This window comes from Ciconia boyciana, chromosome 5 (genome assembly GCF_034638445.1).
Source record: "Ciconia boyciana chromosome 5, ASM3463844v1, whole genome shotgun sequence".
Lineage (NCBI taxonomy): Eukaryota > Metazoa > Chordata > Aves > Ciconiiformes > Ciconiidae > Ciconia > Ciconia boyciana.
The window spans coordinates 27,339,524-27,363,879 of record NC_132938.1 but is presented as its reverse complement, the minus strand read 5'-3'; the positions used below and the strand labels follow the sequence as shown (position 1 = coordinate 27,363,879).

General features: G+C 41.6%; 1 protein-coding gene across 3 annotated transcripts in view; it reads right to left on the bottom strand.

Moving 5' to 3' along the window:
* Positions 1 to 24,356, bottom strand: part of LIMCH1 (LIM and calponin homology domains 1) — a 183,276-nt gene that overhangs the window by 82,589 nt on the left and 76,331 nt on the right. For all 3 annotated transcript variants that reach the window (XM_072861281.1, XM_072861279.1, XM_072861280.1), the window contains exon 3: positions 18,572 to 18,641. In XM_072861281.1, coding sequence (XP_072717382.1) covers positions 18,572 to 18,641 — 70 coding nt within the window. The remainder of the gene's footprint in view (positions 1 to 18,571; positions 18,642 to 24,356) is intronic.

The window sequence follows — 24,356 nt, the reverse complement described above, 5'->3', positions numbered from 1 at the left end:
GCTATAAAAAAGACAAGGAAAGAAACATCGCAACAGCAATGTTCTCAGTGCAACCGGAGCTCAGCATCTGTGGCATCTACCCCTTCATACCCATCCTCCTGGCCATAGTTGTGCTGTCTGTCTGTAGGAGGGAAAAAAAGGTCATGAAGACAAAGTTGACCTGTATTTGCACTCACATTATGAGTGCTGGGAGTATGACTAACCTCAACACAGATTTCAAGGAACCCTGAAACCATGACTAGTGCCACAACGCTTCCCTCAAGACATCCTCTTGGGGCACTGGACACCCTCCATTCTCAGCACATCCCTGTGGCTGCTGCCCCCACAACTGAGTTTACAGCAAAATATAAAAATGGGCAAAAAATTCCCAACTAAGGAGAACACGCTGTTTTCTAAGTTTGGTTTATTTGTGTGTAATTATCACGACACCATAAAGCATTAAGGAAAGTACACAGCCTGACTATGGATTTAGGAGATCTGAGGCAGCTATCCCAAACAAACTGCTTAAAGTACACAAAAAATAGATAAACTTTAAATCTAGAGTTACAAGTCTACACCAGATATTGTGAAAACAAAACCAGTCAGCAGGTCCAAGCAATGGGACCACCAAAGAAACTAACCTGAGCATTAAATATGGGAGAGTACGTTTTTTCACTAGACGTACCGTTAAAGCGTATCACCCTGCATACAAAAAAAAAAAAAAAAAAAAAGAAGATTAATAAAGTTGAATTACCTCCTGAGTGGTATACCCAAAAAGTACAGCCTTGGGGTAATCCAAAGGAACACTGCAAATAGCTTAAGCTCCAACACAAATAAGCCCTTTACACATTACGTACAACCACCAACTACAACCAAACACTGCTGAACAAACCTTTCCCTTTCCTGACTGCTGTCAGAGCAATCGTTAAGCCATGGCACAACAAATGCTTTTAAAAAGCTATTTATGTGTTCCTGCTAAGATATTGTACTATGGCGGTAAAGAAGGTTACCTATGCAAAGCAAATCTATATGCTAAAATTTATTCCATGTTTTCCTTCATTATATTAGCAGGTCTACTAATTAGCAGATACTACCTTTTTTCACATACCCTGCCTTCCTTTCTCTGCCTACAGATTCCAAGCTTCATGGGATCCCTTTGATCACATTTCATATCTCAGGGCACTGTTACCCAATGCCTGCTTTCTATATTTTGACTTGACTGTAGAGAAAATAATCTTGTTTTCCAGGAAGAGCAGTGCTGACTATTCAAGGGACCCAGCTCCAGGCAACTGTCAGATGCAACTTGCCACAGGACCTTTGGGATGGAGTGGGGCTAGCAGAGAAGAAAATGAGGAAAAATCCTGTGCATCATGAGCCTCTCCATGTGAAAAGGTGTGGTCATTAATTTCCTGACCAGCATAATCTATTATAAACCAGTATAGGTAACTTAAAGCATAATCAGTGCACCTGCATGAACATTCAGAGATGACTATCTGAAAAAATACTTCTCAACCTGTGATCACTACAGACCGTTTCTAGTTTTCCTCTCTCACTACATCCAAAGCAGATGGCAAGGACAAAAAAAAGTAACTGGAAATGAGCAATAGTGAAATTTACACCCGATGCTTTTCTGATACACAAGAACCTAATTAATCAGACACACAAAGCTGTATTGGAGTTATAGCCTCAATTCTTACCTTCCCCTGGTCATTTATCAGCTGTCTTCCTACTCAGGCACAGAAGCAGATTTCATTGAAGTTGTATAATCCCAGAAAATACAGGATTTTTATGAAAATATGGGCGTGATGAATCTCATTTGAAGTTTTGCTGCATCCAGCTGTATTGAACTAGCTGAGCACGAAACTTTGAATATCCAGGGCCAGAAAACAGCTGAAATTTTGTAGAGTTTATTTTTAAGGTTTGAAACTGTAAAGGTACAAAAGAAATTGGTACCTAAAATTAAAATCAATTTGACATGAAACCTCTGAAATTGAATGTATGACCACCGCCTGGCAGCCTCACAACGCTTCTTCTAATTGCAGCAACTACTCACTACTAACATGACATTACTTTCTTGCCCCTTTCTTTTACGTGGTATGTCCTCTTTTGCTTGGTATATTAAGTAAAGCTATCTTCCATTTAAAGCCAAAAAATAGTAACAGTTGGCCAATACTCGGACTTCTCTCAGCAAAGATGGCAATCTGCTACGCAAGGATCAGGATACTATGCAGCCAGAGCTGCTGGAGGGCCTCTGCATCCCAATGTCCAAGTACAACTGCTGTAGGTGGGCCTCAAAAGATGCAAGAAAGCTGCCTGTGGGGGCCGGGGGCCTGGCAGTAGCTGTTAAAATCAGACCAAATCTCTATTCCCCAAGGCAAACAGCAAAATAGTGAAACCGCCAAGGAGGACTCATTCCTGCTCAGTTCGCGACCTCTGCAAAAAAAGCAACAAATTCCATTTCTCCTTTCAAATTAAACATCTACTCCTTATTGCCAAGGAATATGTTTTAATAATCTGTGGTGTTCAAGGTTTGATAAACATCAGAAATCTCTTTGCTGCTGTTACATGAGACCTGACATACATTTTCCCCCCACTCATAGCTTTGCATTTTCATGCCAACATTATATAAAACATACTGGACTTCTTTAATGTACAGGTTGGGGTTTCCTTGCAAATACTTCTAAAAGAAGCTGTTCAAGTCCAAAAAACACTATTTTTTTTTTAATTGACTTTTTGTACTGAATGAAGTTCCAGTACGTTCCACTTGGAAAACCTACATTATTGTTTTTACTTCCAGTAAAAAAATAAATAGAAAGCTTTCACATTTAGATGTCTAGAATGATTTCAGTGAGGAAAAGGAAGGGGAAGAAAAGAAATAATTTTCAATTTACTGCAAGTACATTTTACAGACAACCAAAATATCTGTGCAAAAAGATGCTAAGTAAATCAGTGCCCATTCTTAACTTTGACCATATATAGTGTAGCTGTCTAAATTACTAAACACCACAACACTCAATCCATGTATCTGTTGTTTGTTTCTCAGATTTGAAAACATACATTTGGTGTCTAGGTACCATGGCCATCACTGTCAGTCATCTTGAATATCTCCAGTTTGGGGGTTTTTTTATGGTAAATATTCAAGGCAAGATGAGCTAATAGTCTGGCAGTGATTTCTTTTCCATCCCTTTTCAACCATCAGTAAAGAATTCCCTCGATATAATTCAGGAACTGGCACAATTATTAATGAAGCTATGGTAGCTGCAAACCTAGATGGACTATGCAGAATAGCCAACTTAAATTACTACTGTTCATTAAGACTATAGAGCTCATGAAAATATGCCTTTGAAGGGCCATTTGGAAAGCAGGATTCATGGATTACATCTGGATGCCAGAGTCATTTGCAGTTGTGAAGACTAAGCTTTCGGGAGGAATAAAAAGTAGTACAATAATATACTGTATTTAAGAAGCAGAATTTCCTCAAATTAATAGGCACAAAATCAATTATTAAAACAAGAGGGGAAGAAAGGAGCTCTTGTTTAATGCAGCGTATTCCTATTGCAAGGCTTTCTCCCAGCTCTTTCACAATGTCTTGGTTCTGGTACTTCTGGGCAGCAGAACAGAAGACAGAAAAGGATCTTTCCTCCTACAGGACAGATATTCCTGTCGTTCAGTTTTCTGTCAACACCCTAGAGGTGTACTTGACACATACTTCTGCGACATCCTCTCTCCCCTAGGAATGCACAAAGCAACAAGGGTAGGAGGATGAATACATGCATCACACCGAGTCTTTAGGAACAGGAACTAAGGAGCAGAGATGGCAGAAATAGCTTGTCACTTTTGTTGGCAGAGGGAAAAGAAAGGGGAAACAAATCAGCTATCACTGATAATTTATTCCTAAAACTTCAGTTATACCCTACCATCTGTCCTAACCAGACTTGAGATCACCTTTTGTTTGTACAGGAAAACAGCCAACCGTGCTTATAATTCAGCTTACCTGAGTATAACCAGTGGCTCCTGCTCAGAACAGTCACAAGTGAAGCTAGCAGAGATGTTCATGCACACTTAAACAAGCTTCCAAATCCTCACCTGCTACTTCTGAAAACCTTTGCGATTTAAAGCCACGTTATATAGATTGAGGTAAAACTTAGCTGACGAGAGTATTTAAAGGAAAAGGGTAAATTTAATGATTTTTTCCTTTCTTCAACAGAGAGACTCAGAGTTCATATGGTTGATCAGAGAGAGGTGTATCTAGACAGCAGAACCAGTAGAGTCAAGCAAGATTACTAGGACAGGCTTCACGGGCCATGAAAGCAGCTGTACTAGCTCCAGAGCCAACAAGGAGCCGCCAGCAATTTAGAGGATTTAAAGCACTGCAGAGCCCCAGTCCCCAGCCAGCTCACATCTCCAAACCACTCCCGCAGGCACAGATTTCTGGAGAATGCAAAAGTTACACATGGCTACCCAAAATCAGCTCAAGGCCAACGGGACTTATTGGCTTTGGCAAGCACCTCTACGCTGCCCTTCCTAGCGACTGGGGAATATTCATCAGACACAGTACTGCCTTGCTTGAATGCATGGACCCAGCTGAGGCTCAGCACTGTGCTGAAGCTAATCAGCCCTTAAATCTGGAGACCTGCCTGAGAGCTACCTGGGGTTTACAAGGTCAACAGATGTAGCCCCATCCAAATACAGGGGCTACACAGCTATGCAACCACCTTCAGTCATGTGGGAACGCTGCCCAAACTGCAGAACAGGGAGCCCAACCATCCAGGAGGTACCAGACCCTGGGCACACATGTTCTTTGTACCTGTGCACATACATGCTGGCCAGCCCAGAGCTGCACAAGGGCTTCAGTGTGCCCCACGCTCTGTGTATGACTGCAGAGAGCCTGGAGAGTCAGCCAGCACATGAGCAGCGCCCACTTTCTGGGGCTTTCTGGCTACCTGGAAATCCCTAAATGTGCTGTGCTGCACTGCTAAGCTGATCTCATGTCTTAGGGCCACTTGCCCCTGAATGGGAAAGGCGCTGGTGTCGAGCAGCTCTCCTGCAAGAGCTGACCTGTGGCTATGCTGAGCCAAGGTAATAGATGCTGCTGCTGAACCAAAGTGGGCTGTGCAGTGAGTTGCCCACACCCACAACACAGAGGTTATCCAGGGTTTTCCATTCTCTAGCATATCCCAAACTCCACCTTCCATTATCCTGAATAGAGCAGTTGACTGTTTTTCCTCTTATTTACTTCCCATCTGCTTCCTAACCTCAGTCTGGCACTGTTATTCCTCCAGCTTGTATTGTAAAGTTATAAAGGACAAGAATATTTGTACACTGTTATACAAAGAGAATAAATCCTCCTGGAATCTGTGATGGAGAATACTGACCACAATCTTTGAAGTTCTTGGTCTGTAATTTGCCTACATAATAGTTGTACGCAGGCTTAAGTGCTGGATTTCTAATATCGCTCATCAAATTTCAGCCAAAAAAAAAAAAAAAAAAAAAAGGCAAGGGGAACTACTCTCGGAAAGGTAAACTAACTGCAAGAATTTTTGATGCAAGTACTGCGAGAACACCAAGAACTCACAGTTCTTCAAAAAATATGTAAAAATCTGGAATCCAAGGAGTTTCAGTTCTCTAAGATCATATTTTAGAAAGTAAATTTTAATCAGGATTGGGTGGCTCAAGAGATTGGGTAATAGTATTTAAAAAAGCAAGTGATTAATCTCTGATCAACTAGAGGGTAAGGACTAAAGAGCATTTAAGGTCTCAAACACCCCTGGGAACTTGCCAACTTAGTCTAATACTGTGGGTGCTGACTCTAGGCAGATTTTTGATTTTGTATTTTCTCACGCACAGTCCTCATGCTTTTGAATAACCTCCTCTAAATTTCACTAGAACTACTCCATTATCCTCTCCAAAATTCTACATTACAGTTATGCCTACGAAGAGTGAACAGCAGTTAGATCCCAGGTTTGCTGATAACACTGTGCTGACAAAGAACTTGTTTCTCTGTTTCCTTTCTAACAGCATCTATGTGTTGTTTCTTAATTACAAAATTCTGAAGGCAGAGACTCATACCAGTAAATTTGATACTTACTTTGCAGGAAAACAGATTTTGATCATTACTGACTATCATTCAAAGATCTGAGATGCTCAGAAATTGAGGCCAGGCATATCTGAAGAAACTGCTCCTAAACTCCCTTCAAACTAATGTAATATTGGATTGACTTTGCTCTTTTAGTTGTTTTTAGACAGAATGAAAGAACAAGTAACAACTGGTGTGATACTGCTGAAGATAAAGTATAACCCATTCTAATACAATTCTGCTAATACCTTGCTTACTCAAATTTTTGACTGCAACACTTCTCCAAGAGGATGTAATTATCTTGCTTCTTCCTTGTCTAAAATTCTAGTCCACTGACATAGCAGATTCCACCCATCCACTATTTAGCGCTGTAAAAATAAAATACAGGTGTGTACGCTAAGAAGGACAATCAAGCTAGCCTGGCTCTGTTTCTCAAAAAACCCAGAACAAAACAAAACCCAGTCTCCTATGACAAACTTTGTCATGTTTCTTTTTTACATAAGTCTGTTACTAAAAGCTGACTTTAGTAACGAATTTCATGTGTTCTTTTGGTGCACAACATTTATTTATTTACTTACGTACCTCTCTTTGCCTCTTTATAGGCTTTTATAAAAGCTCTGACAGCGCTCTCTGGGGACCATTCCATTTGATTTACCAGTTTGCAACTAGTTTTGCTGATGATTGATGCAATTCCTGCATTTGTTCATAATTTGTTTTATGAAATGTCAGAATATACATTGTTTCCAATACATAGTATCAAGCCGGTACTAGTAGGGGGGTTGTTTTTGGTTTTTTTTTTTAAATTTGCTTGTATTTTCTTTGAAAATAAACACCACAGCAAAACAGCATGTCTGTGTCTGATGCATGTGGCCTTTTCAAGTTATGCTTTTCAAGCAGTTGTTATGGTTTAAGAAGCACCTACTGTCTGACCTCTTTAGGGGTAAAAGGAGAAACTTAATGAAAGAAAACATCCGAGAACTGTACAAAAAGAAAAGTTTTTTCTACTCCTGCATATGTCAAGTAAAAGCTGTATAAATTATTTTTCTAGATTGGAAGTTGAGAGATTTTATTACCTTGTGCTACTGACCTGTGCAGACAGTTTTCTGGCACAATTTTCACAACTTGTTTACAGTATCGCCTCAGTTATCCAGAACTTCTTGTTATCCCAACAAGGGTCAAATTCCTGACAGGTATTAATTACACTGAAAATTGCCCTGGATTACTTGAAACCTCAAATAACTGAACCTATTCAACGTCCCCCCTTTTAAATAACAGGGGACATACTGTATAGTGGTGCCAATACTTTGTGGCTGATCCCTGTAACTCCAGAAATTAATACATAAACGTCACACTTCTTCTCTAGCAGGCCTGTCAGCTTTGGACTGAAAACCAGGCTCAAGAGGCAGAGAGCATTTATAGCATGGTCCTACTCACTGCCGTGTGCTGCGGGGCAGGAGGAGATAGGAGGTAGGAAGGACAGGAAGATTAAAACTAAAAACCACCGACCAGCATTCCTGATCCACGCACTGCTGGCCAAGGAAACAGAGCTGCTTCACAGTTCAGCCCTCCCTAGTTGACAAAATGACCTTGAATCCCCCCCGGTAGTCAGCCAAAGACTCGTTGCTGCCTGCAGGGTTAAGTATACATCCCACTGACACCTGAGTTTTTACAGTTGTGGCTACTGGGCTCCATCTCCTTGTGCCTGTCACCGGGCAATCAGGCCTGCAGCTTCTCCCTGAAGGCACTCACCAAGCAGCCTCACAGGAACCTCTACGACTGCACGACTGCAGCTTGAATGTGAAAATGAGGATGCAAAGACCGACTGGCAACTCCTGCATTCAGCCAACGCCAGGCATTAGCTCTAAGATCCCTAATGCTGTTGCTAGGCAGGAGTGGTAAAGTTAGGATTGGTTTTGGAAAAAACAGCAAGCCTCCTCCCAACCAAACTAGAAACGGTATTCAAAGGACAACAGCGACAGGGCAGCTTTCGTTAAAAGAAGGTATTAGAAACATCCAGGAATGCTTGGAAACACCCATGGGATTTGTTGGCTGTGCAGCCAAGCTACACAGCACCCAACCAACCCAACAGTTATAAAAGGCAAGGAGCTAGCAGAGCACCAGCAGCCCAGGCTATCAGTTTAAAGCCTGAAGTTTGTTGCTCCACAACAGGTGCAAGGATGAGACTCACATCTGGGACTCGGTCCAAAGTGCCTCCCAACACACTGATACAACTTTGCGACACACCGAGTAACATCTCTCTAGCTGTTGCAGTAAAAGGAGAGCAAATAATACCAACATTACAACTAAAAAGGAAAAGAAAGGGGAAGGGGGAAAAGCATAACGTTTACCATCAGCCTTATGGGGAGACACAAGCTTGATTCTAAATTGTGCATGACAACTAGTACAATTCAAAGAAAAGCCAAGGTGATGAAGGAGCATACAGAAAGGACTGAAAAAAGCTGAGTTGAACTCAGTACACTCTTGGATGCATGCACACATTTAGCAAGTTCAATACTCTATCTTGAAAAGTCTGAAAAAAGAACTCCCTTTCACACGTTTCACAGTAATAAATCAGTGCACCCTATTGCCCCAAACAGAAACAGACATTTGCCATCTGAGTAACAGTGCTTCCTGCATGAAGATGAGGAGGCAGAAGCAAACAAAGAAGCAGCAATGGAAAGGACTTTAACAGAAGGACACCACTTCAAATAGCTGAGGATTGCCTCTGTACTGCAATGTTAATTTTCTAGATCGTTAGTTATATTGCTTGTCCAGAAATTAATGTGTAATTCTCCTACTAAGCTGTGGGACAGATTTCCACATAGTATCACAAGGCTATTTGGCTTTTAAAAGGTTAATACTTAATGGTTTTAATGTCCCTCAGTCAGATAGTTCAGACTACCACCGTATTTTTGCACAAGCAATTAACTAAGCTGCTTCCTCTGCAGCATTAATTTTAACAGGTTTACAATAGTATCATTAGACCTCTGGACATTTAAGAGGAAGCGCATTACAATTGGAAAGTACCGTGCCAAGCAGGAAGCGAGTGGCTTTAATCCAGGAGCACTAAGGAATGCAGAAGGCAAGGAGACCAGTGTCAGATATTTCAGCCCCTATGAACTCTTGACCACAGCACCAGACTGCAAAATTTTACTAGGCTCTTAAACCAAAGAAGTCACTGCACACAGATCTTTAAGGCACTAGTTTGCCTTTTGGCTTCTTTGCTTTAAGCCAGGGAAACAACTGCAATGTGATCTTTGGAGCGAGACACGTTCCATCATCTGCATTCAGCACGTAGGCTCCTGCTAGCGACATGCACATCATCTGACAGAAATCCACTTACAGCGCCCGGAAAGGTTTTCAGCATAGAAACAGTACGAACAGTTGCTAGCAGACGTAAACTGCAACAGACTTCACCGAGTTGATTTGCAGCCAAGAAGGGGATTAGACAGCATTCTTCTGCCACCATCTTCAGCCTAAGGGCCAGGGTCACAACAGACCGTTGCTAACTCATGCTTGCCCCCTTCTCACAAGGGGAGGAGGTAATAGGAAGCCTGAGACCCCTGGCCCATTTTGAGGTGGCAGATCTGTTGGTCTGACCACACTGTGGAAACTTTTGTTCCCGCTCGCCTCCTGGGGACTGGTCAGGTTAGGAGCTCTTTGGAAGGTACCCTCCCCTTTCACATCTCCAGTGCTACTGTTACCCGGTTATCACCATTCTCCAGACCGTATCACGTGGATTTTCTGGGCAGCAGCACTTGCTTGTCGGATGCTGTGAGAATGCAGAGCAGCAGCAAATACAGCAAATATTCTTATTCCAGTCAATCCCATTTACAGTGAATTTAGCGTGCTCTCAAATAAATACTGGCATCTAGCTGTTCCCTACAGCAGAGGCTACATGTCCCTGAAAAAGACAGTTGAGAATCAGAGATGGTATTTATAGTGCAGACCTACAGACTCCAACCTGTGAGAGGCTTTCCAGAATTAGGGAGTGAGAGTGCTACTAAGTATAAACACAGACAACCTTTAAAATGGGGATTTCAGGATGAGACTTTCCCAGGTCCCTGTGTCCTTCAATTTTGGCCAATAACTTAAGGATTGCATCTAAGTTTAAACTCCCTAGCTGCAGCTTTGCAACTACTTTAAGCTGATCAAATGGCACCTCCATCCTCCAACACAGCAAGCCTGTTCCTTCCCTTCTGCCCATGCAGTTGCACACTATAAGGTGAAGGATAAGGCTATTTTTCAGCCAGATCAGTTGCCCACTCCAGCTAATAGCCATATGAGTGCCAGCGCTGGCATAGCAGAGGGTATAGGAGAGTCAACTTTAGAACAGCTGAAAGCAACCATAGCCTCAGGTCTAGTTTTTCTTGTTAAGGACAAAAGCTGATACTTCTTTTAGCCTCAATACATGCATAGTCGCAGCTCTGCTTATTTTGTGTGTGCTGGCCTACACACATACAGCACACCAGCTCAGTGCTGCTTTTTATATCCTGCTTGGCAAACTAATCGATTTTGCAACAGAAGTCACCCAAAGACTGCAGGTGCCTGGATGTATCTCTAGCAGTGCTGCATTCGTCCCAGGGCATGGGTGACACATTCGCAGACTCAGGGCATCCAACTCCTCCACTGAAAACTCCTGAAGATGGTACACGCCTCCAGAGCATGTGGCATTTGCCCAACTATTAAGAGAAGTCATAAGCTTCAACAGTGGGCTTTGTCCTGAGGAGTTTTAAGTCATTCTGCTCAGGAGGCCTTTTGTTTCTAAGACAACAGCTTGAGAAAGGCACTAGATTCTTCATTTAGTGCTGCCCTAAGGTACATAGTGAATGGCATTTTGTTTGTTAGACTATCAGTTTTTCTGATACTTACAGATACTTAGAGATTGTTGTTCAAAAGCTTGCAATTTCTGAAATACTCACTCAACCAGAGTCAGTAAACCAAGAATGCAAGTCATGGCTGAACTTGTAGAAGGACACTTTAGGAACTGAAAACAAATCTAAAAATTAATCCAGTGGGCAACCTGCATTTTCCATGGGTACAAAATGAGCTCCTCCTGGAAGCCAGCTGCCCTCCCCAGCCCGAGGAAAGACTCTGTCATTTATAGTAAAGGTTAATGCCATGATAAGGGCAAGTTCACATTTCAGCTGCCTAGCATTAGGACTTCAGCAGCAGCAATGTTTTTCTTTTTGCCATTTTCAAATGTTATCACTGGAATCCTTTACTTTATTAAACCTCCTATGTTCCCCCCCCCAAAGTAAACAATCATTACACTAAGCCTTTATCTCTATAGTTTTATAAATAACATCTCTGTGAAGTCACTTGTCAGGCCCCAAACAGGTAGACTCCTCGCTTTTAATCAAGCACTTTTTTCTAAAGCATGGTAGTTGTCTTTCCCTTCTCAAGGCTGGGCAATAAAACAGTCTCTGTGTAGAACAAAACCAAAAAAATTCAAAAAGGAGATCCTCTGCAGTGACCATCCTCTCTTGGTTTTAACACAGAAAAGGTTCTCCTTACCTCTAAATTTGCATATTAACATTTTAAATTATTCAATGTGAATAAAGCTAATTATAAACCTATTGATTAAAACCATGGCTGAAGACTCAAGTTGGGACAGCAGTCTAAAAACAGACTGTGAATGACACAGGAATGCCTGTGATATTTTTGTAAGTGTTATTTATTATTTGTATTAACATACTGTCTAGGAGTCCTGGCCACGGAGCAGGACTCATGGGGTGAGGTGTTAGACAAAAACAGACTAGCAGATGATCCTTGCCACAAAGAGCTTCCACATATTATTAGCATTTGGCCAAACCAAGTCACAACATTCTCAGAGGCAGAGCTCAGCGTGCTCAGGGCACGGCTTAAGCTGACCGTGAAACTGCTGCACCTTTGAATCCTACCCACTCTACTTTGGGAATGGGCCTCAACAACATGACAAAGTTTGCATCTGTCCACAGCAGCTGTGGTTCACAGCTGTCCTTCATGTGTGTCCTACAAACCTTTACCCATCTTGGCTGGTGCCGTCCTGACCCAACAAGGAAGCTGTTCAGGACGCTCCGGGTGCTATATGAGAGACTTCAGCTTGTAACAAGGGACAAATTCCTGGACACTGGCAGAAAGGGACAGTATCCTTAGCATGACGAGTAGTGGTCCCAGCCAACGAACAGCTTAGCTTATTGAGCATACTGTAAGCACTGCAGCCAAGGGAACATCCAGAAGAAGAAGGGACTTTAAGGCCAGCAATGAGGTTGGTCTGCAGAAGCCCTGGCTGAGTGCTGGCTGGGGCCAGCGGTGCAGGAAGCACACAGAAACCTGCGAGGGATCAATAACAGCCAATGCAGAAGCAAACCACGTGTCCCTCACTTCAGGTTTTGCCTCCAGCCATCATAAATACAACACTCCAGCTGGTAGCTGAGGACAGAAGGGACTGCTCATGGATGTTAAGGACAGCTCACGAGCCAGAGTGGGATGATGAACATGAAGACTACTAGGAGCTGGCTGAACTCACACTTCTCTGAGGGTGCACTTTATAGCTAAATGCAGCTCAGACCATCAAAAGCAAATAAACAAGGGGGGGTCATTTACCTCCCTTGGGGTTTTTTTGACAGTTCATGTATTTTATTAATTTCCTATTATTTTAGCCTCTCGTACATCCATACATCAAGTTAAAGTTCAATCTTGGAAGCCTGGGCAACACAGGCTGAACCCAAGTGCAGCAGTGGAATACATCTCCAGCACATATGCTACTGTCAGATCAATGATTAGTTTCCAGCATCAAAAGTATGAGAGTTTTGGAGCCAAACCCAACACCATAGCAAGCACATCCATTTCAGCCAATAAAATACTAAATGAGATGCCAGCATTGTGTTTTGCATTTGGCTCACTAGTTTTTCTGTAAATGGGAGAAGAGCAATCCTTTCTGGACAGCATTTGCATGGTTAATTGGGAGCAATAAAAACCTTCAATCCAGTCTAAAAAAACCCCAACAAAACAGCTGAATTTCAATGTGAAGTTTTAGTTTTTATTGGTTTGCATCTAATTTTTTCCCCATCAATGCTGCTTCCTCTGTGCTTCCTGCCAAATTTGAATTGATGGCTGTTTTCCTCTTCTGCGATGAATTAACTACAGCATCACTATAGATTGTTCCACACAGACTCTGTTTACAAACAACCTGGTTAAGAAACACCTGTTAGTTTACTTTTGTATTCTTCATGAAACTTAGAAGTGTTTGTGAGTACAGCATATGGCTAAATTAATTAGACAGGAATTTTATAAGGTAGCTCTGTCCGACTCAGATGACACCAAAACAAACAGGCAGGAAAATGTCAATGAAAAATAAATTTGAAGGCAGAGTCTAAAAAGCTTGGGGGGGTAAAAAAAAAAACCCAAAACCAAACCCAAACAACACAAGCATACAAGGACACAATGATGCAAGTTTGTTTGGTTTTTTTTTTAAGGATACTGTTGTTTTAGTGAAGGGATTCAATATATATTATAGTATGTGATGAGCCAAAGCACACAGTGCTGCTCCAAACCACTGGCCAGACCTTAAGTTTTGCTTTAATCAAATATGCAGATATCAGAACTTAAGGCAGGCACAGGAGGTGTAGAGAAGCCAAGTACCATTTAGCAAGGAAGATCCACAGAAACCATGACAGAATGGTTTGCACAGCATTTTGCAACGATGTTGACACTTTGCTTTCCATCAACATTTACAAAAAAAATGCTTTTGGGATGTGAGTGCCAAGAACTTACTGTTTTTAGACAGTTAGGAAATTTTGCTTCTGTTTACTTCACATATGTACCACAACTTACACAGCAAGACTTTTTTATGGATACAAGCGTGCTGGCAAATGAATTTGTCCAGCAGCAAGAAGTACAAAATAAAGAAACAGAAATTATCATGTATTATGAATCTAGATATTACAATAGGAGCAGGCTCTTTCCAGAAAGTACTACAAAGAATTAAAGAGAGAGTGAGAAATTAAAAGGAAGAATGAGAGGATAATTTTTTAAGGAAAAAAAAACCCCATATAGTAACACTGAAGTACAAGTGGAGTGAGTGATAAAAATAATGCACATCAGTTAAAGTTCCATGTGTTTCTCTATCTTCTCTAATTATTTGTAATTCTGTGAAACATACTACACTGTATTTGGGTCTTGTTATTTTATTTTCAGGTTCATATCTGTATGAAGAAAGATGATCTCATTTGCTGAACTTAATTAGAAGCACAAACTCCTGAAAGCTAAGACAATGCTGAAATTTCTTTGGGACATCATAGGACATCAATAAAATACTGGAATTTATGCAACAGTACAGCATAAGAGCAAATTACCAGCACCAGCAGGCAGGTAGCTATTCTTAATAAAGTTCATAGCAAGTTCCCAGAGAACACTTTGCCAAGAGAAACTTCCTAGGAAAATAATGACATAAAAAAAAAAAACCTTGTTTTCAAAGGAACAAGCTTTTTTAAACAGCACATTACAGTTCTGTTCGTCTTGGTGCAATAATCATGCAACCAGGTGACTTTTGCAGAGCTATTTTTTCCACTGCTAAATCATACAAATGTCACAAAGATGAGGACAGTACACAAGCTGAAAACTGGATGCCACAGTAAACAGATTTTTATTCAGTAGTGCTGAAACATGAGCCAAGATCCAAGCTAAAGTTCAGCCCTCCAACTTTGTCTTGACTACTTCCTACTATTATATGCAAGATTCTTTCGCACAGCCTCTGAAGTAAGTCTCCGAGCTCCTGTGGGGCTTGTTCAAGGAACTGAAGTAATGCTACAAACTCTCCTAAACCCTGTCAAACAAAAGATAAGGCAGAAACCTTTTCTTTTCTCACAGAGTGACATTATTCAGGGACAGGAAGCAAAAACTAGAATTTTTTTTAAGGGAAAAAGATAGTCAACATACAGCGGTTAGCATTATAAAGCAAAGCTTATCGACGATGATGCTGGAAATTTTTTATTTCTATAGAATTAAATATATAACAAGACATAGTTGTACAAAATTGCAATTAGTAGACACCTTAAAAATTAGTTGTGCCCACTATGAACGTCATACAAAATGGAAGAAATCAACAGCAACTCACTTTAAAAATTGCTGGTTTTGTAAAAATCACTTATACATTAATTAGATTCATTTTACTCTAATAAACCACCTTTGTAAGACTTCTGCAGCTTCAGATGTTTTTTTAATTAATAACTCAGCCAAAATACTTTCCCAGCCTTGCACAATTAAATACATGAAATGATGCTTCTGGAAAACTGACAGTCTTAAAACAAAGATGTTCAGCATCAGTTTCTCACATGAGCAAATTTCTTCTGGCAACACAGCTCTTTCAGCAAAGCCTGTTATTCCTACCTAGGTTTAATATATTCTTTGGATGTTTTGTGAATTTCTTTTTCGTGGGAGCATTCACTTTCTGGATTAATGAATACTGAACAGGAATGAGAAAGCATTTCATCAAATTTAATACTCACTGTAAGTCTGAATACCAAACCGTTGGTCCGATGTTTTATTTCGTTAAAGCAATGTATCATTTCTGCTGTGATAACAGAAGCAGTCGACACTTCTGGAGATCAAAGCAAATTACAAACAAGCCTGCCAAGCTGAACATATGTAATTCTATATGTAATGCTGCATACAATCCACATCCTGACTTAGACTTGCAATGAGACAAAGATCATCTTTGTGTATTTATATGGCTTGTGCTTAGCATGGTGGTGTGCAGATCCTCAAGTCCTTACTTTAACACTACAACACTATAACCAATAAATTTTGCTTGCATGATTGGTGTTATGGTATACAAAAGATCTGCAAATAAGCCATTCCCTCTTAAACCACATGAGCAAGTCACTGGTAAGAATTTCAGGGTAACTGCAGATTCATCTAGCTTTAAACACCAGGAAAAGTTTGAAGAATTCAATGTGTTGACTCTAGACCAGTTATACATAATACTTCACAGCAGCATTATGAGAAATCACTCAAACACAAAATATAGGCAAAGTTTTTACACCTGATAATACTCCCAGATGAACATCTCAGCGTATCTCCGATACAGGCTTCAAGTTTACTGTTACTTTCCTTCAATAAAGCATACTTCTTCATTTGTCCTTACGATAACAAAGGAGGAAAAATAGAATATCATCTGGAGAATTAGACTCAAGTAGACATTTTGTAGAGCTACATAATATATGACTGTTTGTGTCTCTGAAGGTTAAAAGTGAAACAAAAGGCACTTTGAGTACTTCACAAGTACTCATAAGTTTTAGCTCCAACTCTGTAAAAAGGAAAACCTACCTATTGTCTCTACTAGTGAACTAAATACTTATCCTATCAGCTATTGGGAAGAAATTAATTAATTAATTCTGTTAGAATGATTAAGTTACACTTTCTAGGCAGAAGCAGTACCTAGGAGCTCAATCTCACACAAGGCAGAAAAGGTGCTGAAGCTTTCACAGCATTTCTACATGTACTGGAGGAAATCACACTCACTGGGGTGAAATAACTGGAAAGAAGTAACTATACGCTATGTCAAGCCAACCAAGGCTAAGATAATAAAGAAAAACTGGCAATAAATAAAAGAATGTCCCTCATATGTGGTCAGCTAACTAGGAGGTATAACTGCTTCTGGACTATAGTGTCAGTATTTTATTTTTTTTCCAGACACACGGACATAGTACAAGTAAGAGAAAAGAAAAAGATACACTCTGCACTCAAACATACTCCTGATGTCTGTACTTTAAAATAATACACCATAAATATGCGTAACAGACTAGGACACTTGGTCATTTAAATTCACATACAATCCTTAAAACAGCCACTTACTCACCACTGTAAGTAAAAATGGCAACCAAAGTTAGCAGGTATGGAACTAGACACTGTCGATAGCAAGGGGACATTTGGATGGCTTGCTTTGTTTGGAGTAATTTATTCACAGAACAGTAGATAAAAACACCCATTGGTAATGTTCAAGAAGCCAGAAGCAGCAGTCAACTTTTTTAATAGCCTAATTATTTATTTGGAAAAATATTTAGAAAAGTGATTACTAAAGGTAAGTAGAGGACACAGGTACAGAGGTTAAAAAGTCACCTTCCAACACAAAAAAGATCTGCTGTATCATTAATAGCCTGAAAACCACTTTTTTGGTAATGCTTTGAAGGTATACATCTTGCAAGAGAGATTTATCTCAAGGAATGAGAAAAATAACACATGCACAATGACTTTTTCTATGTCCCTCCTCCTACAACCGCCTTACCTTTGGGATTTTACCTATGAATAAGAAAAAACCCAATGTAATTCAATATCATCCTCTTAAAACAGTCATAACAAAAATTGAGTCTTTCCTGAAAGGAAGCCAAGGAAAAGAAAACTGCACTACTGGTATCTTTTGCAGCTGTTTGTATCAAATATTCCTTTCAAATAAGACTGCATAGGAATACAACTAGATGGGTTTTAGAGGCAAAAGAAAGGCACATAAGGAAACTTTAGAGAAAGAGTGGTGGGCATCACAAATTAAATCCTAAAACTAAGCAGTATTCATGCAGAAATATGCCTGTAAATCTACAGGTTGAAGGACCCAGCCTCAAAGGATAAAACCAATTTAAAAATTAATGTAACGGTTTCTAATACACTGAAACTTTTTAATGCAGTTTATGTAAAGGAATGTTAACCTCAGCTATCAACATGTAATACATTCTGAATCTTGCGCAACTAAACTGCAATGTAAGTAGTGCCAGAACAGAAAGGAACCACGTATATAAGTATATCATTAGTCTAAATTGACGATGGCCACCTTCCATGTGCTCAGGGGGCCTTTTATTCCCAGCCACATCTCAAGGTAAAAATCAGTACAGCCATATATCTATGTGGCTAATCCTGTTAGACCCAACACCCACTCATACCCCCACCTTCTTCCCCAACAGCAGGCACAGGACTGTGCCACCCCTTGAGGTGACCTCTTGAGCACCCGGCGCTCCTGAGAGCCCATGGACTGTCAGCACATCCTCTGTGGTCTTCCTTGCTTATAACAGATTACGGCCAACTTTTACTCTGCCCTTAAAGTCAACATGAAACAGTTCCCTAGATAGTCCCGCAATGACTGTTATCTGCAGACTGTGGTATTTTGGGGAAAGAGAAAAATGAGACAAAATACACATTTTCCTTTCTTTCCAAAAAGCTATCTCTTTGTGGTGAAGGCTTCCAATGCATGCATTCCGGTCTTTCTAAAGCTAGCACCACAACTGGAAGATGACACATAACCAAGAAGATATTCTTCCTCTAAAAATATACTTTGCGCCTTGAATACTACCCACTTCCGAAAAAAAGACTGGAAGGTCTTAAGGTGACTACACCAAGAGTTCAGATTTCAGAGGGACTGTCTGAGTTTAGTAGGTTAGAAGAGTTCAAATTACAAAAATAATTGCTATCTAAATCATACAGTCATAAAATCAAGGTGCAAAAAGCAGCACTGAAAGATTTTTTTTCTCCATTTGACATACTCACCAAACCTGCAATGGGGGTCGATAGTCTATTGATCTTTTTTACCAATCCCGGCTTTATTGCATTCAGCAACCTGTTATAAGAAAGGAGTATTTATGAGTGGTAAGTCACAAAAATCCAAATTATCAAACACTTGTCCCCAGCATATAAGGATTTCAGTATAGCTGGAAAGGAAGATGTTCCCCTTTCTCCCCTCCTGAAAACACATGTGTGTACCCAAAGACCCATCACTGAAATGAAGAAGAACTAGGAGAAAAATATCTACAGCACAGTACCACAACAATATTTCTTTTATACCCTAAATGTATCTAGATCACATCAGCCTGCCTCCATTGCCTAGAGGCAAGTCATGCCTAGAAGGGCCTGAGAGCAGAAACCCAGAAGGCATCCGGGTACCGCCACAGCTTGGGAAGAACAGTCCCGCAGTTTCTGCACTGCAGGAAAGTGAGAAAGGATGTACACTTTATGGGTGGCCTGTCTATTTTTCTGCATCTGTACCTGAAATTAAATGCCATCTTTGCATACGTTGTGGAGAACGGAGGTCCCCATAAAACATAAACGTGAGAAGACAAATAAGAAGGTAGTCCAAAAAAACCCGCCTCATGAAAACATCAGTAGGCCAGTGATACCACAGTTGAACACTGTTCAGCGTCCAAAGATTAGCAACCCCACCACCACCCATGAGCATGCTATGAAAAGTGCTGACATGGCTCATTGTTAGAATATTCCAAAAAATGACCAAACCTCTAAAAGTGGGGAATTTTAATTATAAAATCCTGTTGCAACAAATGCTGTTTCTTTACCACCCTTCCCCCAAGAGAAAACCCTTATGCCCTTTATCCAAAGTAATAAAATTCAACCAGTCCCATCCATTGGGAAGAAAATCATCAGGTCAAGACACTCACTTCAAATTCAAAATCTCTGAAGAGAAACAAAGGTGTCTATGATAATGTAAAACTCTCTAAAAATTAGAATACCCACTATAGAAGAGAGGAATCTCAATTTGTGCTGACACCATCTCCATTCAACAACTGACTCTTCTAGCAGCCTACTGTGGTGGTAAAAATATTAATATTTAAGATTTGAGAGGTCTGGCGAAGAAGTTTATCCTAACTAAAAGAACATTCCTTTCAACTAAAAACTAACAGTCTGTGATTCTTTCCAACTGCCCACTTCTGAGCTAAGATAACATGAGATGTGCCACTCCTACAGGCTCCTCCAAAAGCCATCTCTCCATATTGTCACGTTATTTACTGTTTGATTCCTTCTTAGGACTGTGGCAGTTAGCAAGCTCATTAAGGAGTCCATCCCTCCCAGGGGTGGATACCTGGCTTTGTTAACATTGAAATGATGCTTTTTCCTCAACTTTTTCTTTTTTCCCCCTGAAACAGTATAGAGGTTGGGTCTCTGCAATCACTTGGAGAGAACAAGGGAGCAGAGGGGGAGACGCTATTCTAAATGTTCTCTAGGATCATAGTTAATAAAGCTTCTGTCCGATCTGCCCTAAATTGTACTTGTGTTGTTATACACTTGGGGTCCCCACATCTCCAACACCACCATAATCAGGAGTGGCAACAAACCCAATGTGAATGACATTTTTGGGAGTTGGGGATATTTTATCTTCTTGCAGTTAAAAACACTGTAACCCAAGCTCATACAGATTGCTGTGCTATTCCTGCCTTCTGCTTAAGGTAGGATCTGACACTAACTATTACATCCTAAAAACAAATGATGAAAGAATATACTTTTATATACAAACAATTCACTTTCCTCCTGCCCAGATGCACAGAATGGCAAGAAAAAAACCACACATCTCACTTCCTATAATCATCATTTTATTTCACAGATGACAAACAAGCATTACTTCTTTTTCCCCAAAAAGGCACAAGCCTTTCAGACTTGCACAGCAGCAACCCTATAAACTATTATTTTCCATTTAGCTGCTGCAACAGGCAACTTGATATTATTTTTTTTTGTCAGAGCACTCCTTTCCAAATACTCTAGCTCTGTTGTGCTTTCCACCTTCAGTCTGCCTGTTCTATCTCAGAAAAAAAAGGATATATTAGCTAAAGCATCCCATTTTCTTTATTACTCAAGCATGAATACATTAGGCACCACAACCAATACTGCAGGTGCAGATCAAAAGCCATAGACAGTAATAGAAAGTAAAACAGAGAGGTCTTAATGGAAACTTCAAATGCCAAAGCCCATTCTAAATAAATCTTCGAAATGGCTTGTACAGGCTTCCCTGTGAAATATGGGAGAAGGATTAAATGAGAGGAAGGAAAAGAGCAGGGAATAAACAACATTTTAGATCACCGTTTGGAGTCTGAAGAGGGAGGAAATGGGATGGGGCAAGAGGGAAAAGCCTGAGGAAGAAAGGTCTCTATTATTAAAATGTTTACCTTCTGTTGGAAACATCTCTAAACAGTCTGGCACCAAAACCCCCAGGACTTGCTCACTGCAGAATGTGCCAAAGGGAGATTTCTTCCAGAGCAGACTGGCTGCTTCTAAATTATTGCCTCATCTAGAGCAACAGTCCAGACGCCAAAATATCAAGTGGCTTACGCTTGCTCGGCCACCAACCTGGCTGAAAAGCCGTACTGTTTATGCAGAGTATCTCAATGGTCGCCTTCAGTCACACAGTTACTATCTGTTCCTGCTTCTCAAAAAAGCCACTGAATACACCTCTTCCCACATAGGTCAATACACACAAACTGAATTTTCTGTGCCTATTTAGACTCATGTAGAGCATCTGTCCTGATACGTAAAGTTTTATCAGCTCTGGCAGGTTTCGATTGAAATACGGGGCAAACAAAAACCCTAACCATTTTGCACCGGGGACCTGGCACAAGACCCTTGGCCATGGCCAAGGGGAAAGAGTCTGCAGGGGAGAAAACACCTCCTAACCCACGCCTTCACCTGGCAGCCCCCTACAACTGCAGTCCCACGCTTTCTTGCCCTGTTGACCCTGACTGAAGGAGTTGGCTGCCCTGGGCCTCATGTCCCCAGCCGTGTCTCAGGTTAAAGAGTTTGCAAGGAAGAAAACTTGCAGCACACACCTTCCTCTGGCAGCCCCACTGCATCTGCAGCTCTAGCCTTTGTGCCTCCCCCAGTCCTAATCCTAACCCTTGGCTCATTCTGAGGTGAAGGCACTCAGACACAACCCCAGCGACCAAGTTCACAGAGCACAAAACATTTGCAGCCTAAACCTTCCTCCAGCCCCACTACGCTAGCCCCATTTCTAACCCCACTACAGTTATAGCTCTGGGCTTTGCCACTCTCCCAGCCCTAAACCTGACCACAATAGTGTGTGTTGACCTGTTAATAAACATTTGCTGTTATTTTTCTCTACCGCTCAAAAAAAAGATTTTGTAAAAAAACCCCACTGGTTACCATTCAGAAGCCTTGGCAACCAGTACATGGCAGAGTACTGTCCTGCCTACTGCACTGCAGACACCAGAAAAGTCAGACATCAGGCAGCCGTCAACATGACCATAACCAGAAGCAGCTTTTTTTCTGCACTTAGCTGCACAGCAAGTCTACATACCTGCACTGTAGGCATCTACGGACAGGGGAACAATTCCAGCATCTGTTGTCCAACCTCACAGTTATCTCTGAAAATTTTGTATGGCATCACATTATTCCCCCCAAAAAAAGACAAAACAACTTCACATTCTTCTGGAATCACAGATTTGGTAACTTAAAAAAGCATCAAAAATCCTGCTGAATGGATTTTGTAAGACATAATAAAAAGTGTTTTTACAAATACATTAACAACAAGAAGAGAGCCAAGGAGAATCTCCCTCCTTTATTGGATGCAAGGGGGAGCATTGCCACCAAGGATGAGGAAAAGGCTGAGGTACTTAATGCCTTCTTTGCCTCAGTCTTTAATAGTCAGACCAGGGTATTCAGCCCCCTGAGCAGGAAGACAGGGACGGGGAGCAGAATAAACCCCCATAATCAAGGAGGAAGCAGTTAGCAACCTGCTATGCCACCTGGACACTCACAAGTCTATGGGGCCGGATGGGATCCACTCAAGGGTACTGAGGGAGCTGGTGGAAGTGCTCACCAAGCCTCTTTCAATCCTTTACCAGCAGTCCTGGCTAACCGGGGAGGTCCCAGTTGACTGGAGGTTAGCAAATGTGATGCCCGCCTACAAGAAGGGCAGGAAGGAGGATCCGGGGAACTACAGGCCTGTGAGTCCGACCTCGGTGCCAGGGAAGGTTATGGAGCAGATCGTCTTGAGTGCCATCACGTGGCACATACAGGCCAACCAGGTGATCAGGCCCAGCCAGCATGGGTTCATGAAAGACAGCTCCTGCTTGACCAACCTGATCTCCTTCTACGACCAGGGTGACCCACCTAGTGGATGAGGGAAAGGCTGTGGATGTTGTCTATCTGGACTTTAGTAAAGCCTTTGACACTGTCTCCCACAGTATTCTCCTAGAGAAGCTGGTGGCTCATGGCTTAGGCGGGTGTACTCTTCGCTGGGTAAAAATCTGGCTGGATGGCTGAGCCCAGAGAGTGGTGGTGAACGGAGTTAAATCCATTTGGCAGCTGGTCACAAGTGGTGTTCCCCAGGGCTCGGTTTTGGGACTAGTTCTGTTTAATATCTTTATCAATTATCTGGACGAAGGGATCGAGCGCACCCTCAGGAATTTTGCAGATGACACCAAGTTGTGCAGGAGTGTTGATCTGCTTGAGGGTAGGAAGGCTCTACAGAGGGACCTGGACAGGCTGGATCAATGGGCCAAGGTCAATTGTATGAAGTTTAACAAGGCCAAGTGCTGGGTCCTACACTTGGGCCACAGCAACCCCATGCAACACTACAGGCTTGGGGAAGAGTGGCTGGAAAGCTGCCCAGCGGAAAAGGACCTGGAGGTGCTGGTTGACAGCTGCCTGAATATGAGCCGGCAACGTGCCCAGGTGGCCAAGAAAGCCAACAGCATCCTGGCTTGCATCAAAAATAGTGTGGCCAGCAGGAGTAGGGAAGTGATTGTGCCCCTGTACTTGGCACTGGTGAGGCCGCACCTTGAATACTGTGTTCAGTTTTGGGTTCCTCAGTACAAGAAGGACATTGAGATGCTGGAGCGCATCCAGAGAAGGGCAACGAAGCTGGTGAAGGGTCTGGAGAACAAGGATTGTTTACCCTGGAGAAGCAGAGGCTGAGGGGAGACCTTATCACTCTCTACAACTACCTGAAAGGAGGTTGTAGTGAGGTGGGTGTTGGTCTCTTCTCCCAAGTAACAAGCAATGGGACAAGAGGAAATGGCCTCAAGTTGCACCAGGAGAAGTTTAGATTGGATATTAGGAAAAATTTCTTTACTGAAAGGGTGGTCAAGCATTGGAACAGGCTGCCCAGAGAGGTGGTGGAGTCACCATCCCTGGAGGAGTTCAAAAAACGTGTAGATGTGGCACTTCGGGACATGGTTTAGTAGGCATGGAGGTGTTGGGTTGATGGTTGGACTAGCTGATCTTAGAGGTCTTTTCCAACCTTAATGATTCTATGATTGTTCTAGGACATTAAATTAAATCTTTAAAAATATATTTGTATTGCAGCAATCCCTGAGAAAGATATGGAAAACACAGTGGCAGGACAAGCATTACAGGAGCGACACAGAACCCATCAGCTGCTACATCAGCTGAAACACACACACATTGTTCAGTGCTTTATTTTCACAACATTTACTTCCCTTACAAAAGTTAACCCTATCACCTTCATACCGAGTCACAGAGGGCAGGCAATCAACATAAGCCTTGCTACAACAGACATTTAAGGCCCTAT